Source organism: Corvus hawaiiensis, chromosome 9, assembly GCF_020740725.1.
Source record: "Corvus hawaiiensis isolate bCorHaw1 chromosome 9, bCorHaw1.pri.cur, whole genome shotgun sequence".
In the NCBI taxonomy this organism is placed as follows: Eukaryota; Metazoa; Chordata; class Aves; order Passeriformes; family Corvidae; genus Corvus; species Corvus hawaiiensis.
In genome coordinates, this window is record NC_063221.1 from 2559849 (window position 1) to 2587756 (window position 27908).

At 40.7% G+C, this 27908-nt stretch overlaps 1 protein-coding gene across 5 annotated transcripts in view; it reads left to right on the top strand.

Moving 5' to 3' along the window:
* The window catches only part of BRINP3 (BMP/retinoic acid inducible neural specific 3), a 208498-nt gene that overhangs the window by 89529 nt on the left and 91061 nt on the right, over positions 1 to 27908 (top strand). For all 5 annotated transcript variants that reach the window (XM_048312900.1, XM_048312902.1, XM_048312904.1 and 2 more), the window contains one exon: positions 24900 to 25090. In XM_048312900.1, coding sequence (XP_048168857.1) covers positions 24900 to 25090 — 191 coding nt within the window. The remainder of the gene's footprint in view (positions 1 to 24899; positions 25091 to 27908) is intronic.

Consider the following 27908-nt stretch of genomic DNA (forward strand, 5'->3'; position numbering starts at 1 on the left):
TTCACCTGGGGAGAACAGTTAATTTTTGTCAGAGGCATGTGTGTAATTGCCTCAGTGCTGAGGCGAGTGGGATCTGAGGCAATAACAGACGAGTCCTAATGGCGAGAGAGAGCAAGGAACTCTTCAATGTCTCCATGAAGGCACAAGTGTTTCAGAAACGTAATAAATAAAGCACAAGTTCTCTGCCAAACTAGAAGTATTGTGACAAGATGGACAAAGAGAGCAAAACAAACCTGGGGGAGGACGAGCTCACATTGAAGCAATGACACGGTTGCTGCATATGCAGCAATCTCAGCACATTCTCAGCTGTGTCGCCGTTGTTATCCCAGACAATGCATTTAAGTATTTGCTGCAATGCTATTTAGCAGATGATAATGAAAGAGCAGGAAAATGTACATGAAAGAAGATGGAAATATCTTGTTCCTCCTCACAGGGAAGCTATCAAGCACAGAAACAGGGAAATGACACTCAGAGCTCTTCGCCGCTTTCCGTTGTAAATTGGGCACTGGGGGAAAAGGACAGAAATTCCACTGAAGTGTAACAGAGGGTAACGTTCACCACCATGTGTCAGCACTGCACCCAGGGAATGCAGAGGGATGAACTGCAAGAGGCACCACTTTTAGAAATTTATCTGTCGCCACTTTCTACTGCCGAGCAAAATAATAATAAATAAGAAAATGTTGAAGGCAAAGAATGATGTCTCTCTCATTTCAGCTTCAAACAACCCTAGCTATGTGTATCTTCTTCTTCACTTCTCTCTGTGGTGTCTGCACAAGGTCTGGAATACTGAGTAAATTTAACATATTTTTGTGGACAGATCTACTACATAAGAGAAGGTTTGAATTTCTAACTTTAATAACAGATGTGAAGGTGATTGGTCATATCAGATACCTGCTGAAAGAATTGCCTACACCAATGGATTTTTGCTACATTAAAGTCGTCATGAATTTTATATTCACCCCCTAAGCTGAATTTACGGGGTAATGAAATAGATGTACACACGGAACATGCAGGCAATATAATTGTGATGCAAGGTGGACACAATCGAGTGAGCTTCACTGTGGTCTACAAGTTTTGCCTCAGCTTTGCAATTTGAGCCTAATGTGACTGATGCATTTAGATTAATGGCGATTTGAAGGGTTTTCTTTTTCTCCTTCTCAATGTTAAAATATGTCCAGTATAATTTTATCCATTTTGCATCAAATTGGGTGCGCCTCTCCTTTACCGTTCAGAAGTTGCTGGACATCTTTAACTCAGAAATTAACAAGTCAACAACTTTGTAAGCCCTTCCCTTGAAACAAAACTCTTGTGATGCTCTGTGTACATAAAAATTGGTTGCTCCAGACAAAATGGAACTAGGCAAAGGCGACAGAGTCTTACTTTTCCTGGCTGGCAGGTTTGCTCATTGTCAGGGAGCTTCCGGAGGACATTTTGACCAAAATCTTCTCACTTTTATCTACTTATGGTACTGCCTAAGAAGAGGTGTGAGTAGCACTGAGAAATCCTTCTAACAACCCGCAGTTCAGATTGCAGTGAAGAAACGTCCACATTAACTGGCAGTGACCTTTCTGAGTCAACATTCCTGCACTTTGAAATTAGAGCGTTTCTAGTTCTGCCTTTTTTGCCTTTGATTCTGACCTGGTACAGCTGGAACTAAATATAGATGTGTAAGGTAAAACCCATGATCACAGTGCTTCAAATGTGCCTTTCAACTTGCTTGCTAGAGGCCTTACAAATTGTGTCGTGCACCAGTAGTCAGTGGGCAATAATCGCCTCTCCTCGGATTAATTTAGGATAAGGACACTTTCATTTGGGAATGTGTTGTATTTAACGCCATCAACCTTTTTTTTTGAGAGACAATTTCCTATCATTCACGTATCTTGTAGATGCATATTTTTTTATCACTTTGCGGTAGTGGCACTATATTTGTAAAGTTAGACAGAAAAATATTTTGCTTTTACTTATCAGTGCTTATTTTACTTATTAATAGAATAAATTTCAGTTTCAGCATGCTGTGGTGTCTAATTTTATATAATAAACCTTGCTAATAATGTAGCTTAAGGTACTGGGGCACTGCTGAAATATAAATAAGAAAGAAGAACAAATCGTATCTGAAACCAGTAAGGCTGACATAACCAGAGGGTAATTAAAAAGTCATTAGTTGCTTTTTTAGAGTCATCTGAGGTTTTGGTTGATAAAGTAAAAAATTAACATTTGTGCTCTGAAAATTGATTAACAAACAGATACACAATTTTCATCACAGAAGATCAAACTGTTGGTTAAAATCGAATTTCTTATGTACTTCACATAAAAAAAAGATCGTCTATTATGTTCTCCTCTAACAGGAAAAACTGGAGTCACGTGCAGTAATGCATGGGGTATGGCTTTGGCTCTGGTCCAGTTCTCCATAAATTCTCATAGATCAACAGGAATAGACAAGTGAGCCAAACCCAATGAAGCTAATTTTAGATGGCTGAAACCAACACCATCTGTATATCTGGCCTTGGTAACTTTCTATTGATCCAATTCTTCCAGAATGATTTGCTGCCAAACGCATAAGGAAGCTTTCCAGGTTCAGAGTGTGCAACGGGAACGTTCTGGATTCATGTCCTTTGGGGGTTTCAGATGCTGTAACTCTCCTTTGGTTTTGGTTGAACAACCTTGTGTTTGTTGCAGGTAAACGTTAATATCCATTTCTTTGCACAGTTCCAGAAAAGAAGAGTATCAATTTAAATTATCTTCTCTCTGAAGCCACGGAAGCAGTTTGAAGTGGACAGATGAGCGCGTTCCCCATGCGGTTCAGCTCATCTATACATCTGCTTGCTTATCCCACTTATGTTGATCCAATAAAAGGAGATTCATGCAGTGATCCCAGTTAACTGGCACTCTGGCTGTGGTGTCAAGCAGATACAATGAATTATCCCCAGTACAAAATACATAGGAAATATTCTCACCGCATTCAAACATTGAATCAGCTACAAAAGTAATCTGCTACTGGACATGCTGTGAACAAAAGGAACTCGAATCGATCAGACATTGATTGTGAATAATTTACTCAAGTACATCGTTTTAAATCAGTTTTAAGACCAGAGGGCTAAAAATACCAGCTAAAATTTTTGTGGCTTGTGGATTTTTTTTCTGTCTCTTCATTTACTTCAGTGGGCTTTGTATTGAGCTCTCACAGAGCAGACTTACATCAGACATCATGGAACTTAGGGTCCATGATCCTGTTTTTAATAATGGTAGTTATAATGCTAGCACTTGATATGAAGAATAATTTGCATCTACTAACTTCTTTTCTCTGTTAAATTCTCTAAATATAGTAAATAAGATGTTCTAACCTCTTGGGACTGTTAGATTTTATGACAGACCTTGGTTTTAATTTACTTTCAGAGCTGTGGGATTGTCAGCAGAGCTCACCAATGGCATTATTTGTCCTGAGTGTAGGTATTTTAGTGTATCATTAAATTACATCTCCTACACATGCTACATAAACCCCAAATATAGATACACACTTCTTTATACCTACTACAAATTAATAAATAGGCCCTTTTAGATTAATTTTTTTCTTTTTTTTAGTGACTGTGTCCATTCAGGATGAGAACATTTCAGCTGCTGGTTTTTCATCAATGCTGGGTAACTTTCCTTTTGCATATCATTATTCAGTGTCACAACTGCTTGCCAACAGTATCAGAGGGGCTGGAATCCTAAGGCTCAAAATATTCTTGCACAACATCAGTGTCCTGAGTATATTTATCAGATGCTCAATAAGCCCAGAAAGTTGCCTTTCTTTGATGTTGGTATAAACACCAACTTCTGCCTCATTATTGAGGACACCTCCCAGGGCGAGGTCTCCAGTGGCTCATGGCAAATTTGCATAACTCCAGCAGGTGCAGAACAAACGTTCTTCACTCCCCATTCCCCTGCCATTTCTGAACTAATCATTGTTTACTTCATTAGTTGTGCTTCCAAACTTGTATTTAGAAGAATGCTGCTTTATTGGAGCTATTGAAAGGATTTTGATGGTTCATCCTTGTAAAGATGCCTTGGGGAGAAGTTAGATATTCAAATGTCTGGGTGTAGATTAAAAAAAAGGTGAGAATTTACAATTTTTTATACCTATTTTTGATTGTCTTTAATCAATTAAGTCAAAAGCCAGGTGGGAGATGGAAAGGAGAAAGAGAATTACAGACAGTTTGCATATTTACTCCTTACTGAAGCAGATGCTGAATTTAGAAGACCAGATTCTACCTTAAATTAAAATAACTCCAATTTTAATCATTCTCTTTGGCATATTTTAAGTGCTTAGGATTTCCAGAGGGATGAATTTCCATAGAATGTTTCTACTCTTTGATTTATCTTGATTAAGGTAAGACATGGGCAAACTAATCCCCCTCAGGCAATAGCAAGTTTGCTGTTTTATGATCCTTTGCACAGGTCTGCCGTGCTCCTGACTTTTGCCATTACTTCTGCTTGTGTTATGCAGAAAGGGAAGTTAAAAGCCCTAAAATATCCAACATTTTTTTCCTTATCATGTCAATAAACTTGTCACAGAAGTGTCCCACGTATGGGTGTGAGTGTTTGACCAACAAAGTGCCAACCACTTGCGTTGGCTTTGATGTGGCCTGAGGTCAAAGACCTGCTGCAATCAAGGGCAGGTAGAAACCAAAAGGGCTCCAGCAGGCAAAGGGATTTACTGCTGCCTTCTTATTCTGCCTGTCTTGCACCTTCTATTTGAAGGATTCACTTTTGTTCTGGACAATCTGGCTACAACAGCTACAGCTGCAGTTTAGAATGAATTTCAAATAATTGTACACAATTATGAAAATATAACAATGTCAGGCATGCCCCCTAACCTCAGCTCTGGTGCTGGGGATAACACACCTTTGCTGCTGTCAGCAGTCTGACTGGCAGCTCGATGTGAGACGCTTAAACCAACTCATCCATCCATCCATAGCCATCTGCGTCTTCCCAAAAATGTTCAAGGCACGTGTAAGTGATACAACTTACAATTTTGTCAACTTTGATTACTGGCTATTTTTTGTGGTTATTAATACATGGCTTAGATCATCCTATGATGCCATGGTTATTACCTTGCTAAGAAATTGTGCTGGCAGGGCCATATTCCTGTCTCATTATCGGAGTGAAGCTCAGAGGCCCAAGTACATCTGCACAGAGATACAGGTAATTACCACTGGAGCATCTCAAGGAGAACAGAAACAATGACTTTTTAGGGGCAGCAGGGATTGCTTGGAGCTACGGAGGCTCCACTGCTGCATGGAAGTGAAATAAGGTCCTTTAAAATCACAAGGGAAATGGAACCTCTATGCTACACAGACCAAAGGGCATCCCCATTTGAAATTATTTTTGCAGAAAGAATATAATGCTGGAAAAGCCATTTAAAATCCCATCCCAAACGTCCTTTTTCTGCCATCACCCTGAATGGCATTCTTGCCCCCAAACACACAGTCTTTTAAAACAACCCCCTGGCCAAGCATAGCTCTCTATAAGTGCCCTGGGGAAACTCCTTATTCCTCCCACCTGATTCCAGCCATGCTTCCCTCAGGAGATTCACTCTACAGGCAGCTGTGCTGTCTTGTGATGAGAGCAAAGTTATCAGCTCTGTTCTTGTTCCCCAGACAGAGGCTCTGGGTCACTGTACTTTGTTGCCCCACAACAAGGAAGTGCACTTTGCTGTGTGGGATCTCCACCTCGACACTGTCTGTCCATGAACAGTGACCGTGACTGGCTGAAGAAAGAAGGAAAATACTGGCAACCCCTTCAAGGCAGTGAGGTGTAAAATCTTAGAATCTAGAGAGCAAAATGAGGGAAAAAAGAGTGGGTGAATAGGTTCCTCTCCAAGTTTTCCTGGTTTTCTTTTACTACATTCTATTCTTTCTGAGCAGCAGCTTATAAAATCCTACTCTTCTTGTACTGAAGAAAGGCATTAATTAAACTCCCAGTGCAGACATTTCTGATTGCAGAGTGGCACAGAATTGTGCTTTCAGTAATATTTTACAACGGGTATTGTGACTTCCATAAATGTCTCAATACTTATCTTTTCCAGCTGGGAAAACTGAGGCTGGAAGGGGCCGTTCTCTATGTTTAAACAAGCGCAATTGGCGTGGCCATATGAGACTTTTAAAACACATTTTGTTCTTAAAATCCCTAAAGCTGCTTCCCAAACAACATAAGGTCAGGTACACACTGATTACACACGTAGTTTGTATCCTGGAATACTCGCTAGAAAAAAGAAAGTATTTATTCTGATACAGTGTAAATGTGTAAGGACATAAAAAACCTTCAGAGTAGGCTTAGTTCCCCATGAAAATGAGATCAGTGCTCAAATGGAGATGCCAGGTCTTGTCCACTACGCAAAACCTTTCCAGTTTTGGCTGAACAAATACCGCAGAAAAATATTTTGATTAAAAAAGCCTGAAGAGTATTTAAGGCAAATAGAATCTTAAAACAGCATTTCAGTTCCACTTTCCCAAGATATTATCGTCGAAGATCTAAGGCAGGGCGTTCCTGGAATCTTCAGCACATCTCTGGTGCTTTCACACTTCCTCTTGTACAGCTCACTTGTAAGCCTTGTAAATGTTTAATGGAAGATCAATCCCCTCTGCTTCCAGCGTGACAGGAATCCTGTTAGGGATCATCACAGCCACTCCAGCACTCCCAAACAGCTCTGCTGCTGAGAGCAGAGCTCTGGGAAGGCTCTCCCCCTCACCTGGGCATTGCTGCTGCTTATCCATGCTCGACTTTTGTTCTCTCCTGGCAGCACATTCCCGTTACATCAATGTCTCCCCTGGAAGGGCTGTTTGTCCCCCCACCTCCAGCTGCCAGGGCAGTGGCCACCCCTGAGTTACTGAATTTTGCTGAATTCCTGACAGCAAATCGCTACAAATGCCGTTTATAAAGGACCCACGGAAAGCCTGGAAGTGCTGTTTCCTGATAAACAATCCTCCAGTTTGCAAGAGGCATTTTCCCTTCTGTTCTCCTTCTCACTGAGGACATCAGCTTCTAAAGAGTCACCTGTTCTCAGCGTGTTCACCTGAAATAATCCTTTATAAGGATTAATCCTTACAGAGTTTATAATAAGGCTCTATTTTCAGGAGTTGCCTGATTGCTGTGAGCTGCCAGGGAGCACTTTGGTCCGCAGCAGTGATGTAAACAAAATTAGCACTTTGCATAGTCATGCTTCAAGCAATTACAGAACAATGCAGTAGAAGGTGCAGCAACATAACCCAAGCAAGAGTTGAAGGAGAAAAAACACTTCCAGTTTTGTACTGGGGAGTTTCCCTCAAATCCCACAGTGATGTTTGCCTTGCAAGGGCAGGGCCAGGCAGAAAGGACGCCCTGTTGTCCTGGACAGGACTGACTGTTCCTCTTCCTGTAGCTTCAAACACAAAGAATCCCATGGTTTTGGGGACAAGTGGCAATTTCTTTATGAGCACTGCTATTTGTATGAGTATTCATCATTCCTTCCCCTCCTCTTCTTGGGAGTGAGTTGAAATGATAATTCAGAGTCTTGATAATAACTGCACCGATTCACATCAGCCTAGAATCTGAATAGTAATAAGAAGTTACACTTATCTGTGCTTTTTCTTATTTTTAATCCCATGAGGATAAAAGTATACATTATATTACTTTCAATTGCCCAACTTCTCTGTAATTAAAATGTCATCTCTCGGTGTCTCTGAGTCAAAATGTGTCAAAAATACACATTTCTAAACGCACTTAAGAAAAATATCAGTCCAAATAAAATTATAGTTGATTAAAAAGTAATCTTGAAATACTTTCAATATCACTGAAACAAAACATTTCATCTAAGCATGGTAAGTCTACTGAAATGCTGAAACAGGCGGCTTCTACTGCATATTTGACATTTTCAGTGAAAATACCATTCTTGAGTACAGCTCTAGACTACGGCTCCACTCTGGCATTTTGGAATAGTTCTCCTTGCATACTGTTCCATCCACTCCATGACTGATCCTTCACGAAACATAGCAATTATAATTAGCACTTCATCATTTCTTTTATTGCATATCCTTGTATCAACTTGTAGCAAACCTGTCTATTCCTGCAACCCTAGGGTATATCACCGTGTCCCGCAGCCTTAGGGAGGAGGAGGAGAGAAGATCCAGCAGGCAGGAATTGTGCAGCAAGATTGATTTATTTAATTATTTTACAAACTCTTTTATAGACTTTTTTCTTCATAGTCTAATTGGACAAGGATCAGCCACCCCTTGAGGGCGATTGGCTAAAATCCTAAAACATCCATTGTCAAAATATTTTTCTACTGTACTATAAACAAGACTTTTCAAATTTGCAGGTGTTTGGTTATTTCCATAACTCTGCTGCCTCTTCTGTGAGAGAGAAAAGTCCCTCATGGGCTTAGAAAATAGCAAGAAAATCCTCGCTAGCAGCATTTTTTTATCTACACCTGCCTTGCATAAAATATAATTAAATCTGATTCTTTTGCTGACAGTTCCTTATTTTCCTTGGTGAGAATGTTTCTCTACCTTTTCAGGAACTACTGAATTGGGATAGCACAATAACTGCGAATACTCTTAGTTTGTGTACTGGGACTCACCAACAGACCAAGACTAAAGCATGTACAGGCAGTGAAGGTGCAAAGGAGGCTCAGGGGGGACCTTGTGGCTCTGCACAACTCCCTGACAGGAGGGGGCAGCCGGGGGGGGTCGGGCTCTGCTCGCAGGGAACAGGGACAGGAGGAGAGGACGCAACATCAAGCTGTGCCAGGGAGGGTTTAGGTTGAATATGAGGTAAAATTTCTTCACAGGAAGGGTTGTCAAGCATCGAAATGGGCTGCCCAGGGATGGGGGGCAGTCCCCATCCCTGGAAGTGATGTGGTACTTCAGGATATGTTTTGCTGGTGACCACGGCTGTGGCGCTGGGTTGATGGTTGAACTTGACCCTAAAAGCCTTTTCCAACCTTAGCAAAGTCGTGATTTTATGAAAAAGCTGTCAGTGCTGGCAGATGCTTGCAGTGGAAGTAGGAGATGGAGAGGGTGGGTGGAGGTCAGCAGAGAGGGAGCTGTGGCAGGTCACTCAGCACCAGTGCTCCACCCAGATTTGCAGTTCTGCACTGGCAGAAACGTGGCACTGGCACGCAGCTCTCGTTCAGCCTTCTTTGCCCCAAATAAAGCTTGTTTTCCCTAAGCGAGCAATTGTTAGCCTCCTGTTTCTGAATAACATTTCATATGTTATTGGATTTTCGTGTTCCTCGATAAAATCCAACTCTGCAACCTTTCCCACTAAGGACTTTCTTACCCCTTTTTTATCTGCTTGTTATTTTGAAAAGGATTGAGACAGATATTTTATTTTATTTTATTTTATTTTATTTTAATTTAATTTAATTTTATTTTATTTTTTATTTTATTTTATTTTATTTTATTTTTTAAATTTTACTTTATTTTACTTTATTTTATTTTATTTTATTTTATTTTACTTTATTTTATTTTTTAAAATTTTACTTTATTCTACTTTATTTTATTTTGTTTTACTTTATTTTATTTTTATTTTATTTTATTTTATTTTACTTTATTTTATTTTTTAAATTTTATTTCTATTTTACTTTATTTTATTTTATTTTATTTTATTTTATTTTTTATATTATTTTCTTTTACTTCATTTTATTTTATTTTATTTTAAATTCATTTCTCTCTCTTTGGGGGCTGTGATTGGGATCTTAGCAGCCCTCTGGCAACGGACGTAGCTATTTGGCTGTCACACATAAAACCTTCTTGTTTGATGTTAGAATTTTTAGAGATTGCAGTGGATTTTCCAAAAATAATTAGGTGGACTTTTTGGAAATGTGTCATATTTTACCATATTTCTACTTGCTTAGTTATTTATTTTCATATGAAAATAAATATTTTCATAAAAATAACTTTCATAAAAAGTTATTTATTTTCATATCATGGAAAAGACCTCCAAGATCAGTGAATCTGACCTTTGACCGAATCCCATCATAACCAGTAAACCACATCTCTTAGCACCATATCCAGGCATTTTTGTAGGGATGGTGACTCCACCACTGCCCTGGGCAGCCTGTTCCAATGCCATTCTTTTAGTGAAAATATTTTTCCTCATAACCTGGACCTCCCCGACACAACCTGAGGACGTTTCCCCTTGTGCTATTGCTAATTGCCTGGGGAAAAAAGGCTGCCCCCCACATTTTGTGGTATTTTCTCTTTTTTTTTTTAGCATTGTACCTTACCTTTCTCAATTTTCAACCTCTTCTCTGGTTTCTCTAAACCTTCCAAAGTACTTGCCAGGGCCCTCAGCTTAATTTTGTCTGGGTATTTCATGAACATGCTTTCTATCCTTCTGCTCAATAATAAGAACTTTTTAAAAGATCATGTTCAGGATAATCTCTCTAGGATCCTTTCTAAATTGATAATGCACCAGGTGCAACAAACCCTTTGCAAATCTGGGTTCCGCCGAATGACTGGAATCGCTCTTTCCATGCTGAGATACACAAACCCTCACTATTTCTTGAGGCTGCACATGGACACTAACAGATCGAGTTCCAGCCTGAGGGACTCTCAGCTGGCCCGTAGCACAGAGGTTTTCCACTGCCTGGGGATTTCTGGGGCTACAGAGTTCCTGTGGCCAAGGAGAAGATGGCAGAAGGCTGCAGTGAGGTCTGCGATTATTCCATGCCACAATTTTCTCTCCTTACGTGAGTTGTAGAAGTGCAGTTTGTGTATGCAGAATGCTACAAAAATTCCACTAGAAAACTGAAATTTGCACGGTTAATATTTTATATTTTTTTGTTATTTTCGCATAAGCCAAGTTGTACTGAGCTATGAAGCAGAGAATAGATTAAAAATTACAGTGTAAGTGAAAAGTATTTGATTTATAATAACTTTAAATACTTTCACCTTTTAACTTTTCTTTGGTTCAGTATATTAATTTTGATGAGACATGGATGTAAGATGTGGAGGGTATTTTTTCCTGTAATTTCCTTCAATTTCAGAAATTTCATTAGTTATCGCAAGATGCAGCAATACCACATAGAACAAGACTTACAACAAAATCAACTGTTTTAATAACAAAAAAGGCTTGGATTGCTGCAACTCTTTTTATTTCTGTTTCAAGGAAAAATCAGAGAGGAGATGAAATCACCTGCTGTCCCAATTAGCATTTAAATAGTCCCTCTTTGGCAGCGAATTTCGTGTGCTTATTTAGGTTAAAGAGGTGAAGAAAGCCTTTGTTCTCATCTGTGCAGCTGCTGCTGGGTCAAGTTTCTCTTGCAAGGGTGCAGGGATTCATGGCTATGTCAGAATTGTTGGATCCAAGACCACTTCCTAATTCTTCATATCAGAGCGTTTTTCGTCTCATCCAGATTCAGAGCAGGATGTCCATGAATTTTCCTTGTGCTTTAATTAATTAATTAATTTATTTATTTATTTTAAAAGGCTCAGGATTTTCCCCAGAGAGGCAACAGAACGTGGGCTCCACGTAACACATCTCACTTCCAGGAGTAGATCAGATGAGGGCCAGTGCTCTTGTGGGAGTTAATTTCTTCTGGAAACCTGCTTTTCTACCTTTTCCTCTGTGGACCACTATTGCTGTGGACGTCCCCTGGGCATGGATGCCTGTGGGCCCTGCGGGAGAGGAAGAATTATCACCACTCCGAGGTGACCCTGTGGCAGGGGGAGATAAACCTCAACCACACACAAGTGTCAGGTTTAGGATGAGCAGAAAGCAGAGGCATGAAGAGGGTGGTTCTACTCCGTGTGTCTGAGCAGTTGTTTGGAGCTTATGGCACGGTGTTTGAGCCCCTGCCAGAAAATCAAAAGGAGAGATATTCCTCACATTTGAGATATCAAAATTGAGATATTCCTCAAAGCAGAGGAATATCTACCTCTGCATCTTCCTGCCTGACAGAGGTGGTGTGGGGGGATAGGGAGGTTGTGGGTTTATGGCTTTGTTTGTTTGTGAACTTCTTCTTACAAGGAACCTCTGGCAAGGAGTCTCATGTCAGGGAGATTTCTGTTTCTGTGCTGTTCGGGTATTCACTCATCTTCTGCTCTCTTTGACCCGATTTCACCTGGCCCTGGGTTCAAGGGGGAGGGAAGTTCTTCAACACATGTGGCACAGCAGCTCTCTGACCTTGTGTGAAGCACATCAGGAATCAGCACAGGCTGTGCCAGCCTTGGTCCAGCTCAGAGAACATGAATTATCTGCACAGTTTGGTGGCTGTGGGTTTCTCTCTCGTACAGGACAGCCTTATACAACTCAATGCACCAGCAGCACAAAGTGAGCATTTATCTTGGTGAAAGAAAACTATTAGCCATGCTGTCTCTTGTTCCCACTGCTTGCATGCTGTGAGACAGGAAGAGCAAACCCTGGTGTTATGTAGTTTCTACCTCATTTTCAGTGGGATTATTTATGAATATGCTGATCAGCTTGCTCCTGCAATTTGTTGATGTATACATTTCCCCCAGGAACTGAAGCTGGGGGTCCCTTCACACTGGTCACTGTCAAATATCAGATGGCAAAAATGCCTGTTTTGTTGCACCATGAATGGTACTCAAACTCAAAGGGCAAGATTTTGTAACTGCTCACAGGACCCTGTGTCAACAGATTTGCCTTGTGCACTGCCATTGTCCATGAGTACGATATAAACAACCTCACTTCTTCTCACACCTTTCATCTAATGGAACATATTCTTATTATCTACAAAATACTGGACTATATTTAACCCTTAATCTCGATTTAGGAAAAGCTGCAGAGGTGCACTGGTGGTTTTTTTCCTGGCAGCATCGCAGAGCTAGTGTGCACTACAACCAAACAAAATCCATCTTGGCCAAGACACTAAGAGCAAATGTTAACTTTTTTCTGGCCAAAACTGAATCCCTGGTAATTGCTCAGCATTGTTCCTCACACAAAGAAGCTGGAGAAAAACACCATCACGTCTGTTGGGCATATGGATTGGGAAGCCAGTTAATCTTGGCTTTATTTCTAGATCTATGTAGCTGTGTTTCATTCTGTTTCTTCCTAAGCAAGCTTTCTAGGAAAAACCTAGGCCTTCATCATCCTAAACCAGGGCAGAACAGCAGTCAGGACAATGTGGTTGCTATACCGTGGCTAATAATCTGAAATTATTGGCTAATCAACCTCAAACTGAAATATACCTAGAAGACAAGTAATAATCTTTACGCTAATTTTAATTAAATTATTGTGCTTCTCCTTTTTTTCAGCTGGCCTGTGTAGCTTACACTGCTCCCAAATATGTTAACACTCATGTTCCAGGAAAAAAATGGAAGAGAAAGGCAGAGTGACCCTGCCCACAGCTAAATGCTTGGGAGGATATATCATGTATCACTTCTCCTGGCTGTAAAATATGTCCCTGGTCTGCAGTTCTTGTCCCAGCCTCTGCTGGGTGCATAAAGTCTCAGTTCCCCCCCAGTCCCTGTCAGGACTCGTGGTATTATAACTAAAATCTACTAAAAGTGTAGATGATAATTATGTGGCATTATTAATACCAATTTTATCCCCCTCTGGTGTTAATATCCCATTTGAAATTTTCCAAAATCACTTTTATTTTTCTCTCTAAGACCTCTTCTACAAAGGTGCTGGGAGTGACAATGAGATGAACTCAGAGGCACAGAAATTTTACAGTAATGCATTTTTAGTTTTTATATTTTACACAGAGCTTCATTCTATGTACAGCTTATGAAAAAAGCTCATATTTGGACTCTGTAGAGGGGTTAAGTATCTTTTTCAGGATTTTTAGTGTAGTCAGAGCTTCAGAATCGGTCTAGTTGCATACAAAGTGTGTAACTCTCCAATGGATGTATTACAAGGTACATTACCAGCTGGCCTACCCAGTTTTATACGATTCCCAGAGAGCTGAAGGTTTTGTTTCCATGTCTGCTTCCCCACCTTGTGTAATTTCTACATCCCTATCACTCAGAAAGGACTGAAAGAGGGACCAGAGGGCCTGGACAGGTTGGAGAGCTGGGCCGGGGGGAACCCCATGGATTCAACAAAGTGAAGTGCAAGGTCCTGCACCTGTATCCCAGATACACCAACAGGCTGGGCAGAGAAGGGACTGAGGGGCAGCCCTGGGAGAAGGACTTGGAGGTGCTGGGTGAGGACAAACTCCCCGTAAACTGTCCCTGAGTGCTCCCAGCCTAGAAACCTACGGAGTCCAGGGCTTATCCAAAGCACTGTGACCACCAAGGCAAGGAAGGGGATTCTCCCCCTCTACTCCGCTCTTGTGAGACCCCACCTGGAGCTCTGTGTCCAGTCCTGAAGTCCTCAACATAAGAAGGACATGGAAATGTTGGAATGAGTCCAGAGGAGGCCACCAAGTTCCTGAGGGGGCTGGAGCACCTCCCCTCTGGAGCCAGGCTGGGAGAGCTGGGAATGTTCATCCTGGAGAAGAGAAGCTTGTGTGGAGACTTCACAGCAACTTCCACGGTCTGAAGGGGCTGCAGGGAAGGTGGAGAGGGACAATTCATGAGGAGTGACAGGACAAGGGGTAATGGCTTCCCACTGCCAGAGTGTAAGTTTAGGTTCGATATTAGGAAGAAATTGTTCCCTGGGAGGGTGGGGACACCCTGGCACAGGGTGTCCAGAGAAGCTGTGGCTGCCCCTGGATCCCTGCAAGTGTCCAAGGCCAGGCTGGATGGAGCTTGGAGCAACCTGGGCTGGTGGAAGGTGTCCCTGCCCATGGCAGGGGGTGGAACTGGATGAGCTTTAAGGTCTCTTCCAACCCAAACCAGTCTGGGATTATAGGATTCTATAAAGTAAGATAAATATAGGCTTTGTTCTTTCACAGAACACATTTAACACTTGACTGTTTCTGTTGCAGAAGTTAATAAGTGAAGTCCCATCCAATGCTTTGATTTAGTTAAGAGCATTAGGAAGCTCTGTGTTTATAATCTGGAATTATATTGACAATTTTCTTGCCCTGATTCTCTGTTTAGCTCACCGGTGCAATTCCTCTGCTTCTTTAGAGATATTTGCAATTTAGTCCACTGGAAAAAAGGAAGAAAACCAGGACCATTTTTAATAAACCACCACTCGAAATTTAATTTGGAATTAATACAAATAGTTTTCCTAACAGAGAAGCATCCTTTGCTGTGGTAGAAACATTTTTATACGCTGAATAAGAGTTCTTGGCTTTATTTTTTTTTGCATGCACATAGAGATCTGAGCATTTCCTGCCACCAGTGCAACAACACTTACACAGGAGGAGAACATTTAGATGCAAAGATCAGCTGCACATTCCCCCAAGAGATAAGCCATAAACAAACAAATAAAACACCAAAGTATTTTCAGGAAATATTTTCGTTTGCATCCTACCGCTCTCAACAATTTGAATTGGTACAGACAACAATAGTGCAGTTGATATATTTCACAATATCAAGGCAGCATTTATGCATGTGTTTGTGAGATTTACACCTGTGTGAAGCCAGTCTCATCCCAGAGTGTTGGTAGAAACAACTGCCTTTATAAATTCAAGTGCAGGTTAAGTAACTGTCATCCATCAGTGCTGTAAATAGCACTGCTGGCATCAAGCTGGAGACAAAAAGCCTCCACTTTGGAAGGATAAACTTCTAAATTGAATAGAAAATGAGCCAAATAATCTGCACTGTAGAAGGTTAAGTGTATACAACATTCTTCCTGGAAAAGGAACAACTCTGGGCTTTATCTGCAGCTTCGTAAATAAGGCTTTGGATCAGTATTTCTTTGAGAATCTGTTTGAGACTATTTCTTTTGTCTGAAGCCAGCAATTTGGGTACTTTTTCCCTCTTTCAGGCAGTCAGGTGTTACATCAGCTTTTGTTTTGAATAGATGGCAATTTGGTCTCTGTGGCACCAAGCAGGAGCCAATCCTGAGCATCAGTAACATCCCAGAAACAAGCAAGCACACAGCTTCCAGAGGCTTTAAGAACTCATATTCCCTGCCACACTATCCAGGTCATAAAGTTTTTTGTGTGGCTCTGGGTACCGGGTAGAAGGAGGTCATGGCTGCTCACAGCACTGCCAGAATTCTTAGCCTGACTGTGCCTCATTTTTCAAATGAGAACTAAGGTGAGTAAGAGCACTCCCTTTGAATTTTAAATCATCTGCCACGGTGTGGGTTTGTCTGTATGCCTCTCCATTGCCCAGTACTACAGATCAATTTGTAGCTCTGAAACAGAAATTGTAAAAATGGTAATAAAAGGCATTTCAAAGACTTTGAGACTATGAGCTGTCGCACATAATGAGGAGGAATTTTAGCAGTTTGTGTTTCCCCTGTGATTCATCTGGGTGTATCCATCAACACTGAATCTATGAATCCTCTGCTCTGTTTTATTTTCTCCAACAGATCTTTATGCTGATTCATCCTTCATAAACTGTATTTTCATGTGTTGATTTATGCACTAAAACACTTCCACAGATTCAAATTTCTTCCTTATCTCTACAAGAAACATGGTTCAATTCTTTTCCTTTTTAGTCAGGACAAAAAGAGAAGGAAGAATAACATGATTTTCATGTTGATTTTGAAGCAGGATAAGGTATAGCCAAATCCCTAAAGCCCAGCCCCAGTGAGAGCTCCAGAGACTTTTGAGTTTCATTTTCTTAGGATCCAGAATCATTAAGATTTTTCCTGTACAATTAACTACAGGGACAGGACCATAATATCAACTGGCTCTTAAGCTAAGGCAAAAAGACTATAAACAGACCTTTTTGGTTCTCTTTCTCATAACTGTTCTCCTTATTGTGCCAAAATTAACTCTTTTCCAGGGCAATCTTCTTCATTTTAAAGGTTAACTACTGTTTTAGCTGTAGGCAAGATACCTTGTTCCCTGAAAGTGAAACAGTCTTTTACCCCATTTACAAAGTATGAATTTTTCCTCACATTGAATTTCAGGCAACATTGGCTTTCCTAACAGTCACAGAGAAAATGAAAATGAAAATAAAAAATAAAATAAGTATTATAAAATAAATAAAAATAAAATGAAAAAAAAAAGCAGCAAGAATCTTCCAGTCAGAGAAATTTTTTGGATTTCATTTGTCTTCTGCCAGTCTAAACAAATGCACCATTTTATCAAACCTGTTACCTGTTTAGTTAATAAATGATTCCTATGGGCAGATGTGAACTGGGAGAAAAGGATGCTTTGGGCTTGCCAAACTCTCTACTAGACTGCAGAAGGACTGGATTACTGTGAGCAGTGCATATACAAGGTGTTAAAAACTCTCTTGATACTGTCAAGGGGAGAAGGAACAACTTTCCAGTCCCTCTAGGGCATATGACAAACCACGAAATCAATACTTTTTGCAGGGAAGAATAAATAATAATAATAATATAAACCAGTGAGAATGGATTATTGTAATTATTTGGATGGACGACTACTTGTGACTCCAAATATGTCACCATCTCACCTGCAGGCTGTAAGCCCAAGTTGTTATTATCATTTTCACAGGATCCCAGACTGGCTGGGGTTGGAAGGGGCCTCTGGAGAACATCCAGTCCAAGCCCTGCTGAAGCAGGGTCACCAGAGCGGTTGCACTGGATCACACCCAGGCAGGTTTGGAATGTCTCCAGAGCAGGAGAACCCACAGCCCCTCTGGGCAGCCTGTCCAGTGCTCTGCCACCCTCCAAGAAGAGAAGTTTTTCCTCATATTTGGGTGGAAATTCTGTGTTTCAGTTTGTTGCTCCGTGTCCTGTCTCTGGGCACCGCTGGAGGGTCTGGCCCCATCCTCTTGACATTCACCTCTGAGATGTTCACATGCGCCTACAGGCCAGAGAGCATCTAAGAAATCCAACCCCAGAAATATGAAAGGGATGTAAAATCCATTTCCTCCTTACTCAGCCTGTATGAAACACGTCCCAAGCACCCCACTCGTTTTCCATTTGAGAAGTAGTGGAGGCAAGGGTAGGTTTTATTGGGAATTCTCCCATTCCTCTCTGCTCCCTGGCACTACCTTCATATGCAGAGCTAATGAATCATTTGCTTGGGATGTAATCCTTTTCTTACCAGCCTCTGCAAACTGGTGAGATCTTACAAGGTAATTCACCAGTTCCTCACTCTTAGATGGTTCATACAAACACATTTCAGCTCTGCAGTGTTTGTGCTCAGCCTGCAGTTGCTGTTTAACCCTTGTGTCATTTGCAACATGCTCCTGGTAAGAGCGTTTCTACTTTATTCTGTGCTGCTTGGAGATTGAGCTGCCTCTGAGGCAGGAGGGAAATCAGGTTTAGTCATTAGGAGCTGCTGGTTTTGTGCAAATACCTTTGATGAGTATTGGTCCAGCTGAATATGTGGATGGTGAGTTCCTGAATGAATGCCCACAGAAGTGTTGGGGAGTTAATCACAAACTATGGGTAAAAGGCAAACAACGCCACAGGACAAGACACCGAAAAAATTCCCTCTTGGATTTCATCAGAGGAGGAATTGTTCAGTGCATATGTTACAGAGGCTAAGTATCAATCAGACATGCACAAAAGGAAAGCCACATTCCTTCCTCTTGTGTCCCTTTAGTGTTCATGACAGGTGAGAAGTTTGAAATCACTGATGTCACAGCAGCTGACACAGTAATCAGATTACGAGTAGTCATAAAAAAGAAATATATCCAGTACATTCTAGGCATAGTGTATGTACTTTTTATTCAAATTCATTAATACATTGCCACGTATTTCATATGCACAGTGCAAGAAAATAGTGAAGCTGATACTGATGAATTCTAGTTCTGGAAGTAGAATTTCAAATGCCAGGAAGCTGATAAGGCAAAAAAGGCATAGAAAGGAAAAAAAAAAAAAAGACTAGGATGTTTCAAAGGAATAGCATATTAGGATAAAAAGAAGTCCTACTGATACTGCTTATTCACTGTAAGGTAAAAAGCAATAATATGGAAAAAAATGCATATGTTCCATAAACTTTTCTGGTTTGACCTTGGGAAAATGTCAGACAATTACAAGCACGAAGTTAATGAAGAAATACTTTCCATTTCATCGAGGGGAAATATGTTTAAAAGGAGCTTGTTATATCTTGAATGTCTTTCTTTCTGATCACCACATGTAGACAATTGAAAATGTTAAGGGGCATAGATGAGATGTGTTCTGTACTATCAGGCCCTGCTGCTTTTCCTCAAGGGAGGTGGTTCTGTATACTTTGCTCACATTGCAATGTTTTTCCCTATTATCCTGTTTCTATACAAAGGTGGATGTTTTCAGGAGGCCGCTCAGCCACAGTATAACTTATATATAACTTATATAATTCCCTTCTTTTTCACCTTGGATAGAAAAATCAACCATAACAAGCATTTAGTAAAGGTTGTGGCAGATTGTCCATTGTTTAACTGATCTTAATAAGCTTTGAAATTTCTATGACCTGTGCTGGTAAGGAGAATTTTTTCCCTTGACAATCTGTGAATAACACAGTCTTGGACATTACCTGATTCTGGATCTGTCCACATCTGGGTGAATCCTCTCTTTAAAAGTAATTTTTATTTTTTTCTCTAGCAAATATTTTCTGTACTTCCTGTTTTGGAACTGCTTGTAGGTAGAATTTTAATATAAAATGAAACTACTATCATCTCATCTTGGCCTTATTTAAGCCATGGCCTCAGGCATTAGAAATACTCAGGCTTTTGAAGAAGGGAGGAGGAGAAAAACACCATCTATTCTCTCAATGAGCTGTCCTGCCAACAGCAGAACTTGCAGCTTCATGGGAATACATTGGATTCAGGCTGGGAATACATTGGATTCAGGCTGGCATTCCAGCCCATTCCAGCCCACACTGGCATTCCAGCCCATTCAAAGCAGTCACACCCTCACCCTCCAAGAGTGAAGGTGTCTCATTTAGAAGACATTAAGAGAAAGGAACACAGAAGAGTTCTTTTGTGTTAGAAATTATATGAAGAGTTGTATTTCCAAGAGTGTTCTCCACATTATACCACAATAATATTCAGTAACAGTTATGCTTACCAGCAATAATGTTGATTTATAAAACACAATAAATTACTTAAAATGAGGCCTAACATTGTTAATTTTGCCTGGGTTCTGTTTTGCGTGTGGGTGACCTTAGGAGAGGCTTTTGTAGTTAGGAAGAATCCATCAAACTCACAGTAAATCTGTTTATGGCTGATTCAGTGACTGCAGTGGAAGAGATTATATTCCCAGTTCAAATCTCCTCACACTGCCATTTTAGAGTACAATGGCGTTTTTAAAATTTCCTTCATCTAGATGTTTTATAGAGAGCTTTCCCTATAGCTCCCCATGCCATAGCACTTAAAATGTATTGAAATGAATACAGGGATAGAAGCAAGTGCATAATTAATGTACACATTTGGAAAAAAAGCTACGGCTTGAATCTCAACAGAGACATTGACAGCCCTTGTTGGCCTCTGCCCTAGGATTCCTTTCAGATCTACTTGCAATTTAAGCTTCTTTGAAGAGAAAAATTTGTCCAAAATTTGTATGATAACTTTACTAACAGGTCTTTCCTGTCAGAGCACTAATGGTTTCCTGAGATTAAACATCCCTCTCAATGTCATTAATAGAAGAAATAGCATTGACATGACAACTGTATTTTAAACTGTGCTTCTTTCCATCCCACACTGACTCTCTGGCTGATCATTCTTCAACCTAGCATTCCCAGCAGAACTACTGGCAGGAGACAGGCTGTGGTCCACCTGGCCAGGATCAGCACTGCTGGGCTCCAGGGCTCCCATGGCCACGGCAGCCAAGCACCCAAGGGTCAGATTTGTGGCAGCACATGCAAATCCACGGCTCTGATAGATGGGAAGATGGAGAGAACGTTGCCCATGGCCTCCGGCACTACTTATGATAATAACATGATTCCATTATAGGCTTCATCCTAGGAGCCAGACTGACTGATTTCCTCTCTCTTGCACAAGCCTGGGAACTCTGAGCCATCATCCTTCTCCACAACAGGCTTTGCCTGGAGCACTAAAGAACTCCATCCAGTGAGCAGCATATTGTTTGGGCTGGAATTAGATGGGCAGCACAGGGGGTGCCACCTGCTATTCCCTCCCTGAGAACACCATGGGAGCTGCTGGCCTTGGCTCTCACACAGCAGAAGAAGAGGAGGAGCAGGAAAGAAAAAGCTTCTCATAACTCCAGTGTTTGTTCTCAGTGGAAAATTGGTTTTCTTGACCAGCAGCCAGCATTGATGCCGTGCTATTCCACGGGAGGTGTTCTCCTGATGAATGGGACTCGGTGACTTTGGAGAGCAGTGTTTTCTCTGCTCAGAGTAAGATTGGTTACTCCATCAGGCCTGCTGGTCTGCCTTTGGCCCTGCGCAGGAGCATGATATCCAAAGGGGAATAATGCACACTGGGCACAAACCAAAATGTTTGGGGCTGGAAAATTTCTGTTAGAGACACTGCAAGACAAACAGGTAAAGAAAGGGGTGACGAGAGGGGGGAAAAGCAAATAGGACTTGCATTGCTTGCAAAGTAAAATTAAGATTAAAAAGGAAAATTATATGGATAGGTATGTAGACATTTTTATGTGTCATATAAAAGGAAGATAAGGATATGATTTTCCTTAGAGTGACTTGGTTAAAAGGGAAATCACCTCTATTTTAGGAGCTACTAATGATCCAGAAAGCATTTGTGAAAACCTCCTCTCTCAACATGCTAGAAATAATGCACCACAACCTCTCACCCTGAACTCCATCCCAGCTTTTACCCTGCTCCTACACTTTACTCTTGTAAATCCAGTTCCTTCTGAAGTCTGAAATATTTCCTCAGCTCTGGAAGCTGCTCATCACTTCTCGCTTGTCCAAAGCCAGGTATCCCTGCTCCTGCAGACAGGCAGACACTTTTAGTGTCCTTCATCCCTATTTTATCTTCAGAGATGAACCTTCTTCTTGTCCATCCCAGTGGGTTTACGTCTTCATCTCTCCATAAGCCAAAATACTTCATTTAAGAAAGACCTCAGCAAAAGAGAAAAGCTGTTTTCTAAAATCTCTTAAAAGCTTCAGCTCAGTCTGTGGCAGAATTACAAAACTGTCATCTTTTTAAAAGGGTTCCATCTTCCATATTCTACCCTCCCAGACTCCTCAGCAGTGAATTTCAAAGGCTGATTACTTGCTGCACTAATAAATGTTTCCATTGATATGTTCTGAACTGAAAAAGAATGACAAAACTTTTACAAAAGCATTTGCTTACTTCCTCTCTCAACATACAGCAAAAAAAATTCCTTCTGTAGCAAAAACTGTGCGAGGATCTCAAATTTGTTTAAGCCAAGCAAGTTTCTCTTAGTGCCAGAATAACCCAGTCCCTGGATTCAGTAAATAAAGGATTTGTAGTAGGTCAGAGGGAACCTCAACTTGGAAATTCTTCTGAATTTGTTATGGATGAGGCCATTGTTTCCAATTCAACTCTTCCAAGAAAGGATTTGCTGCTTGTGGAGCAGGGCTGTAAGACATAATATCTGAGCCCACTGTGCACAGAGAGGCACCAAGGAAGGCAATGGGCTCAACCCAAGGGGATTCAAACAAGAGCTGTAATTACTTGCACAGAATGTGTCTAATATTCAGAATTTTTTTCAGTTGCCCAGCATGCATTAAGAGCTCAAAAAATTGGGAACTGGAATTGGCAATGTTCAAACAGAAAATAAAATGCACTCTCTGTGGTTAAACACCACAACAGATTGTTGGAGATTGCTGAGAAATCCTCAGAATTTAAGTCAAGATGAGATGTTTTTCTCAGGGGTCAGTTTCTTCTCAGTCCCAAAAGTGTTACATGGGCAGCAAGAGGCATTTGGTGAGATTCCTCTGACTGTGCCAAAAAGGGGGCAGGTTGAGGGGATTAATGTGGTCTTCTCTGTCCTTAAATACTGACAATGAAAATCAGATCAAGGGTAGCAGCAAACTGTCTTTTATAAGAATTGTATCTTTTCTGTTAATATTGTGTTTGAACCTCAGCTCAGCTGGCGAGCTTAGAACAAAAGGTTTCCTCAAGGTATAAAATGAATATTTTACATCATAAAACTTGTAATATTTTCTTGGTGTCAAAGCAAGTCTGTCTTGCTGGTCTGTTCAGGAACTACAGCTAGCCAATATTTTCTGATGTATTCAAATGAAAAATATGACCAGAAAGCAGAGAATTTAAACACCAAAAATGGGAAGCTTTTTTGTAATAGATTTTTTTTTTGGTGGTTTGTTTGTTTTTCACTTGAAAATTACATTTACAGTGCAGGGTAATTCACTGTTTTTAGTGTCTGCATTGGTGCGATCAAGATACACAATGAGGATTTTTTCACTTTACAGGCAAAAAATATTAATGTGTAATTTTTTTCATTTCTCTCTACTCATATACAGTAGTTCCATAAAAGCTGCAAATAGAAGTTATTGGTTTTATAGTTTCCTGAAAGGAAAGCTGTGAGAGAAAACTTTAAAACCTGACAACTAAGTTGGAAAAATGATAAGAAAGCAATTCCCAAATAGTAATTTAGGCACACTGGTGATGTGTAGAGTCTTTAAGAATTATGGGGATCTGTTTAACTTCATGCCTTTGACTGGTAAATTGCATTAAATTTCAGTTAAGTTACAGAAATCTCTTCCTACCATCATTCTTCACATTTGTTTTTGGTAAAGAAATGGCACCTGTCTGAGAGGAAAGGCAGTTTGGATCCGGGAGAGAAGGAGGAGGGTGCTGGAAAGCAGAAGGGCTGTACAAAAATGTGTTTATCTGGGTTCTACCAATAACCATGGACTTCAAAGTATTACAAAAATCCTTATGCTGAGTACGTGTTCCACAGCCCTGGTCATTCAGCCTCTGGCAACACTTTGTTTCGGACATCCCCCAAATATTCTTTTTGTGCTGCATCTTTGATTTCTGCTTCTGTGTTAATTTTGTGCGTGAACATCGCTCTCTGTTTAACTGGGACCTTCAGCAGGATCCTGCAAGCTCGCTGAGCTCTTTGCTTTCCTACAGCCTTGTCTAAGAGGAATCCTGACTGATGTGGCTGCACAAAAGACTCAACTAAGTGGTGCTGAAGCAGAGTCCTCAGGTTGCTTGCACTTAATTCCCGGAGTCTGTAACCAAAACAGCTATTGCTGTATCTGGGAAAAGCCACTCTACTGCCAAGGCTGTCTGGCTTGTCTAGATTTTGAGGACAATGAGTCCTTCTAATAGCTCTATCTGGTATCTTAATTGGCAAGCAAATGAATAAAAGATGTGTTTATTGCTGTGCAATGAGCTTGTTTGTTTTCCCTTCTGTCATCGATTTATTTTGGGGAGGGGAAGGGGACAAGCCTTTGAATTCAACTTATATCCCTCCTACAATTGAAAAGTCATCACTTTTTAGGAATCAGTCTTTCTGGCTGTGTATTTCCTCAAAACGGAGGCCAAAAGTATAGAAAACTGGAATTATCACTGTAAGGTCAAATGTGGTGTGACAGTGTTTCTCCAAGTTATTCAATTTATCCAGTTCTGTACCTAAGTGACTTAACATCAAAAGGCAAAGAACATGGACTCTTTCTTGTTACAATTTTAAAATTCACCTCGTTCTAACAAAAATACTTGTTGCCCCTGGTCCAGATTTGGGGAAATCGTTGCCTTCGTTTTGGTTTCTACCAAATCTGGATGTTTTCGTGCAATATTCACGTCAGAGGCCACAAGAAACCAACAGAAGCAGCAGCAAGCTAAGCGGCTTAGTTTTTATTTATTTCTTCCCCAACAATTATTTTATTATGGAGCACTGTCTGCACTCCTAATAAATAACCCTCGTTGCTTGCCCTGTCTATAACACATGACAAAGTATCACTGTCAAGGCCTCTTGTAATTCCCAGCCAGTCGCCCCCAGCTACTCAGCAGAGCAGAGTCGTTTGCAAATGAAGGACATTTGTCTGAATGACACATTTCTGAATGAGAACTGCTTTGTTTTTGCAGAGAGTTTGGCCGCTGGAAAGTAAACAATCTCGCTGTGGAAAGAAGAAATTTCCTCGGCTCCCCACTGCCGCTCGCCCCGGAATTCTTCCGTAACATAAGACTGCTGGGACGGCGCCCGACCCTTCAACAGATCACAGAAAACCTGATCAAGAAATATGGGACACATTTCCTGCTCTCAGCTACCCTGGGAGGTAGGGTGGATTCTTGGAAATATTGGGGACGAGCTAAAAGTGCTGGTCACAACTGTTTCTTTGTAGAGCTGATCCTCCTCCAAACTGCTGGGATGGGCAACTTTTTCTGTGGATCAGGTTTTGTCCACAAGTCTTGTGACTCCTTCTTCTCTTTGTTGGTGCTCTGTATACATTTTTTATGCCCACAAAGAGATCCCCAAGGATCTTTCTCTGCACTGAGGTCATTAAGGATAGTGACATTTATTTTCTGTAACGATTTACATAATACCAGGTTGCAGAAGTACCTGGGTCCGTTGCAGTCCCGCAGAAACGGAGCCAGAAAACCAGTAGCAAGTATTTCCAACAAATCTCTTAATTCATGAGACTTTTAAACTGCTTTGTCCGTTGGAAAACCCCCATATTGTCACTCTGCCCTTTTTAGAATTAGTCTTCACTTAACCAGTGGGACTGCATTTTCAAAATGGGATGATGGGGCTTTGCCATGTAATTCCCATTAACTTAATGGAATCTGCATCTTTCAGTCCCCACAGACTAATCTGGAAAGGGTAGCCCCATGGATAATTGGGATCCAGTCACCAGATGGATTGAAGAAATCCAGTGAAGAGGCCTAATGTTCAAAGGAGAGCATAAATTGTTCTGAATGAAAGATAATTAGTACCTGTGATTACCCATCCAGGCATTACAAAATGAACTGACATTTTAGAAATGCAGCTCTATCCCATCGTGGGTGATAATATTAAAGATAATTCTGGTGATTGAGTGTCCTTCCAGCAGGACAGGCTTGTCGAAATCCTTTATTCACCTGAGGAATGGTTCTCTTTAAAACATTTCATAACTGAATCCTAACCATTTGTAAAGGAAATGAGAGCCTTCCTAGTCTCTCTTGGCTGATAGCTGAGGCCTGTAACAACCCAAATGGCTCACAGAGGCTTCCTTTTGAAGGAGACCATCCTAGAAACAAGAGGAATTTCTATCTTGCTGAAGTTATTTTAAGAAATAAAGAGCTAATTTCTATCATTATTTTGGGAACTAGTACTTCTACGGCATTACTATTAGAATTTTAAGAACGATTTACGTGTGTGGACCAGCAATTTGTCACAAAACCCCCTGAATTTCTTTTAATCACTTTGAACATTTTTGCATGCAAATATACACTATTTATACATGTCTGATTTCTTGAGTGCAGAACACTTGGCACATTTGAATAGAAAAACCAAATGCTGAAGAGAAAGAAAATGTTTCTTAAAATATAAAGCATAATAATTAAAGCTCTGGCTGCAGCATGTATCCTACTGCAAGGATTATCCAATGGTAAAAATTATTTTGCAGCATTGCTACCTAATTATTAACTAATATAATTATTATATTATATATTATAATTCTTTTTTTAAACTAATGTAAGTAGCAGCACCTCCACAGCCATGTGATGAAACCCATTGTCGAGGTGAAATTGGATCTAACAGCTCTAGGAGAACATGGCCACAGCTGATCTTCACATTCCAAGCAGCACTATCACACTGATCACAAAAGAGCCACGGAGCTGACACCTTTCAGCAAGTCTGGACCTGAGGAAAACTAGAACTTGATGGCATTTCCCATGAAGACATTTGAAAATCCTAGCTTAGACATTCAATATTCTCCCCAAAGCCTCAGGATTTGCTGCAGGGAAGCTGAGGCAAGGTGTAGTTTTCTCGCCTCTCAAAGGCTCTAAAATGAAGTAGCTGCCACAGCCTTGCCCAAATTTCCACTCGGAGACAGTGTTGACTTCTGGGCTCTGTCACTGCTTAACAAAGTCAAAGGGAGTTTTTATATTAACTTGGGGTTTGATTTAGGTCCCTAATCTCAATTTTTAGGCGTGATTTAAGGCACACCTGCTGCCTTCCATTATCACTGGATGGGTGCTGACTACTTTGGAAAATTGCTTCAATTACAATAATTACAGGGAATTAGTAATTTCTAAGAAAGCTTTGATGAGGTAGCTAATAAACCCATACTTTCCTGGATGTGTTAGTTCTCATTTTCGGGCTGGATTGAATGGGGATTCCCACAGATGCTTGTCCACACTTTATTAACATGTAATTAGATTTTTTAAAAATTATTTTAATAATCTATGAGTACTTTCCCTTTAATTACAAGTTGTTTTATTGTGAAAGCTTGTCACTTATGCAGCTCGTTAAAAGCACAAGACCAAACGGAGTGTGCACAGTACTTTTATTTAATGAATCCCCAATCATCTGTATTCATGGACAGAAAGGAAAACTTGGCAAATGAACGATGCTGTGATAAGATTTGTGTGCCTCTGTGACCATTTGGTTTCCATAAAGATCCCTTTTTGAGCATAAAGGGAACTCTTGCACATGGTTGTTTGTGATACATTCCCCAGTCTTTATTCACAAACACAGAAATACACTCCTCAAGGGCATTCAGAAATGAGAACCTGGGGAAAAAAAGTTCTATATTTCTTGCTGCCACAAGATAATGTGGAAAGTGACATTTCTCACTGCTTTTATTTCTTATGGAAATTTTATCTCCTTGTGACACAAGCCCAAAGTCCATAATGAGCAGCTCCAAGCTGCATGATTGAAGGAGCCCGTGTGACCCAGCAGATCGAGCAGCCAGTGTTACTTTGCCTCCTTTTGTTTCTCATTTATGCTTTTCTCTTTTGCCTGCATGCAGTGTCATGCAGCGATAGTCCGGTTTGCTGGAACTCCACTTCAGTGGCTTGCAAAAAACAGCGCGCAGCAGTGAGCTTCAGGGCCGGAGGGTGCTGGGAAGCCTGGGGTACCACTGTGGGATAAGTGCAAGGGCACAAACCCCA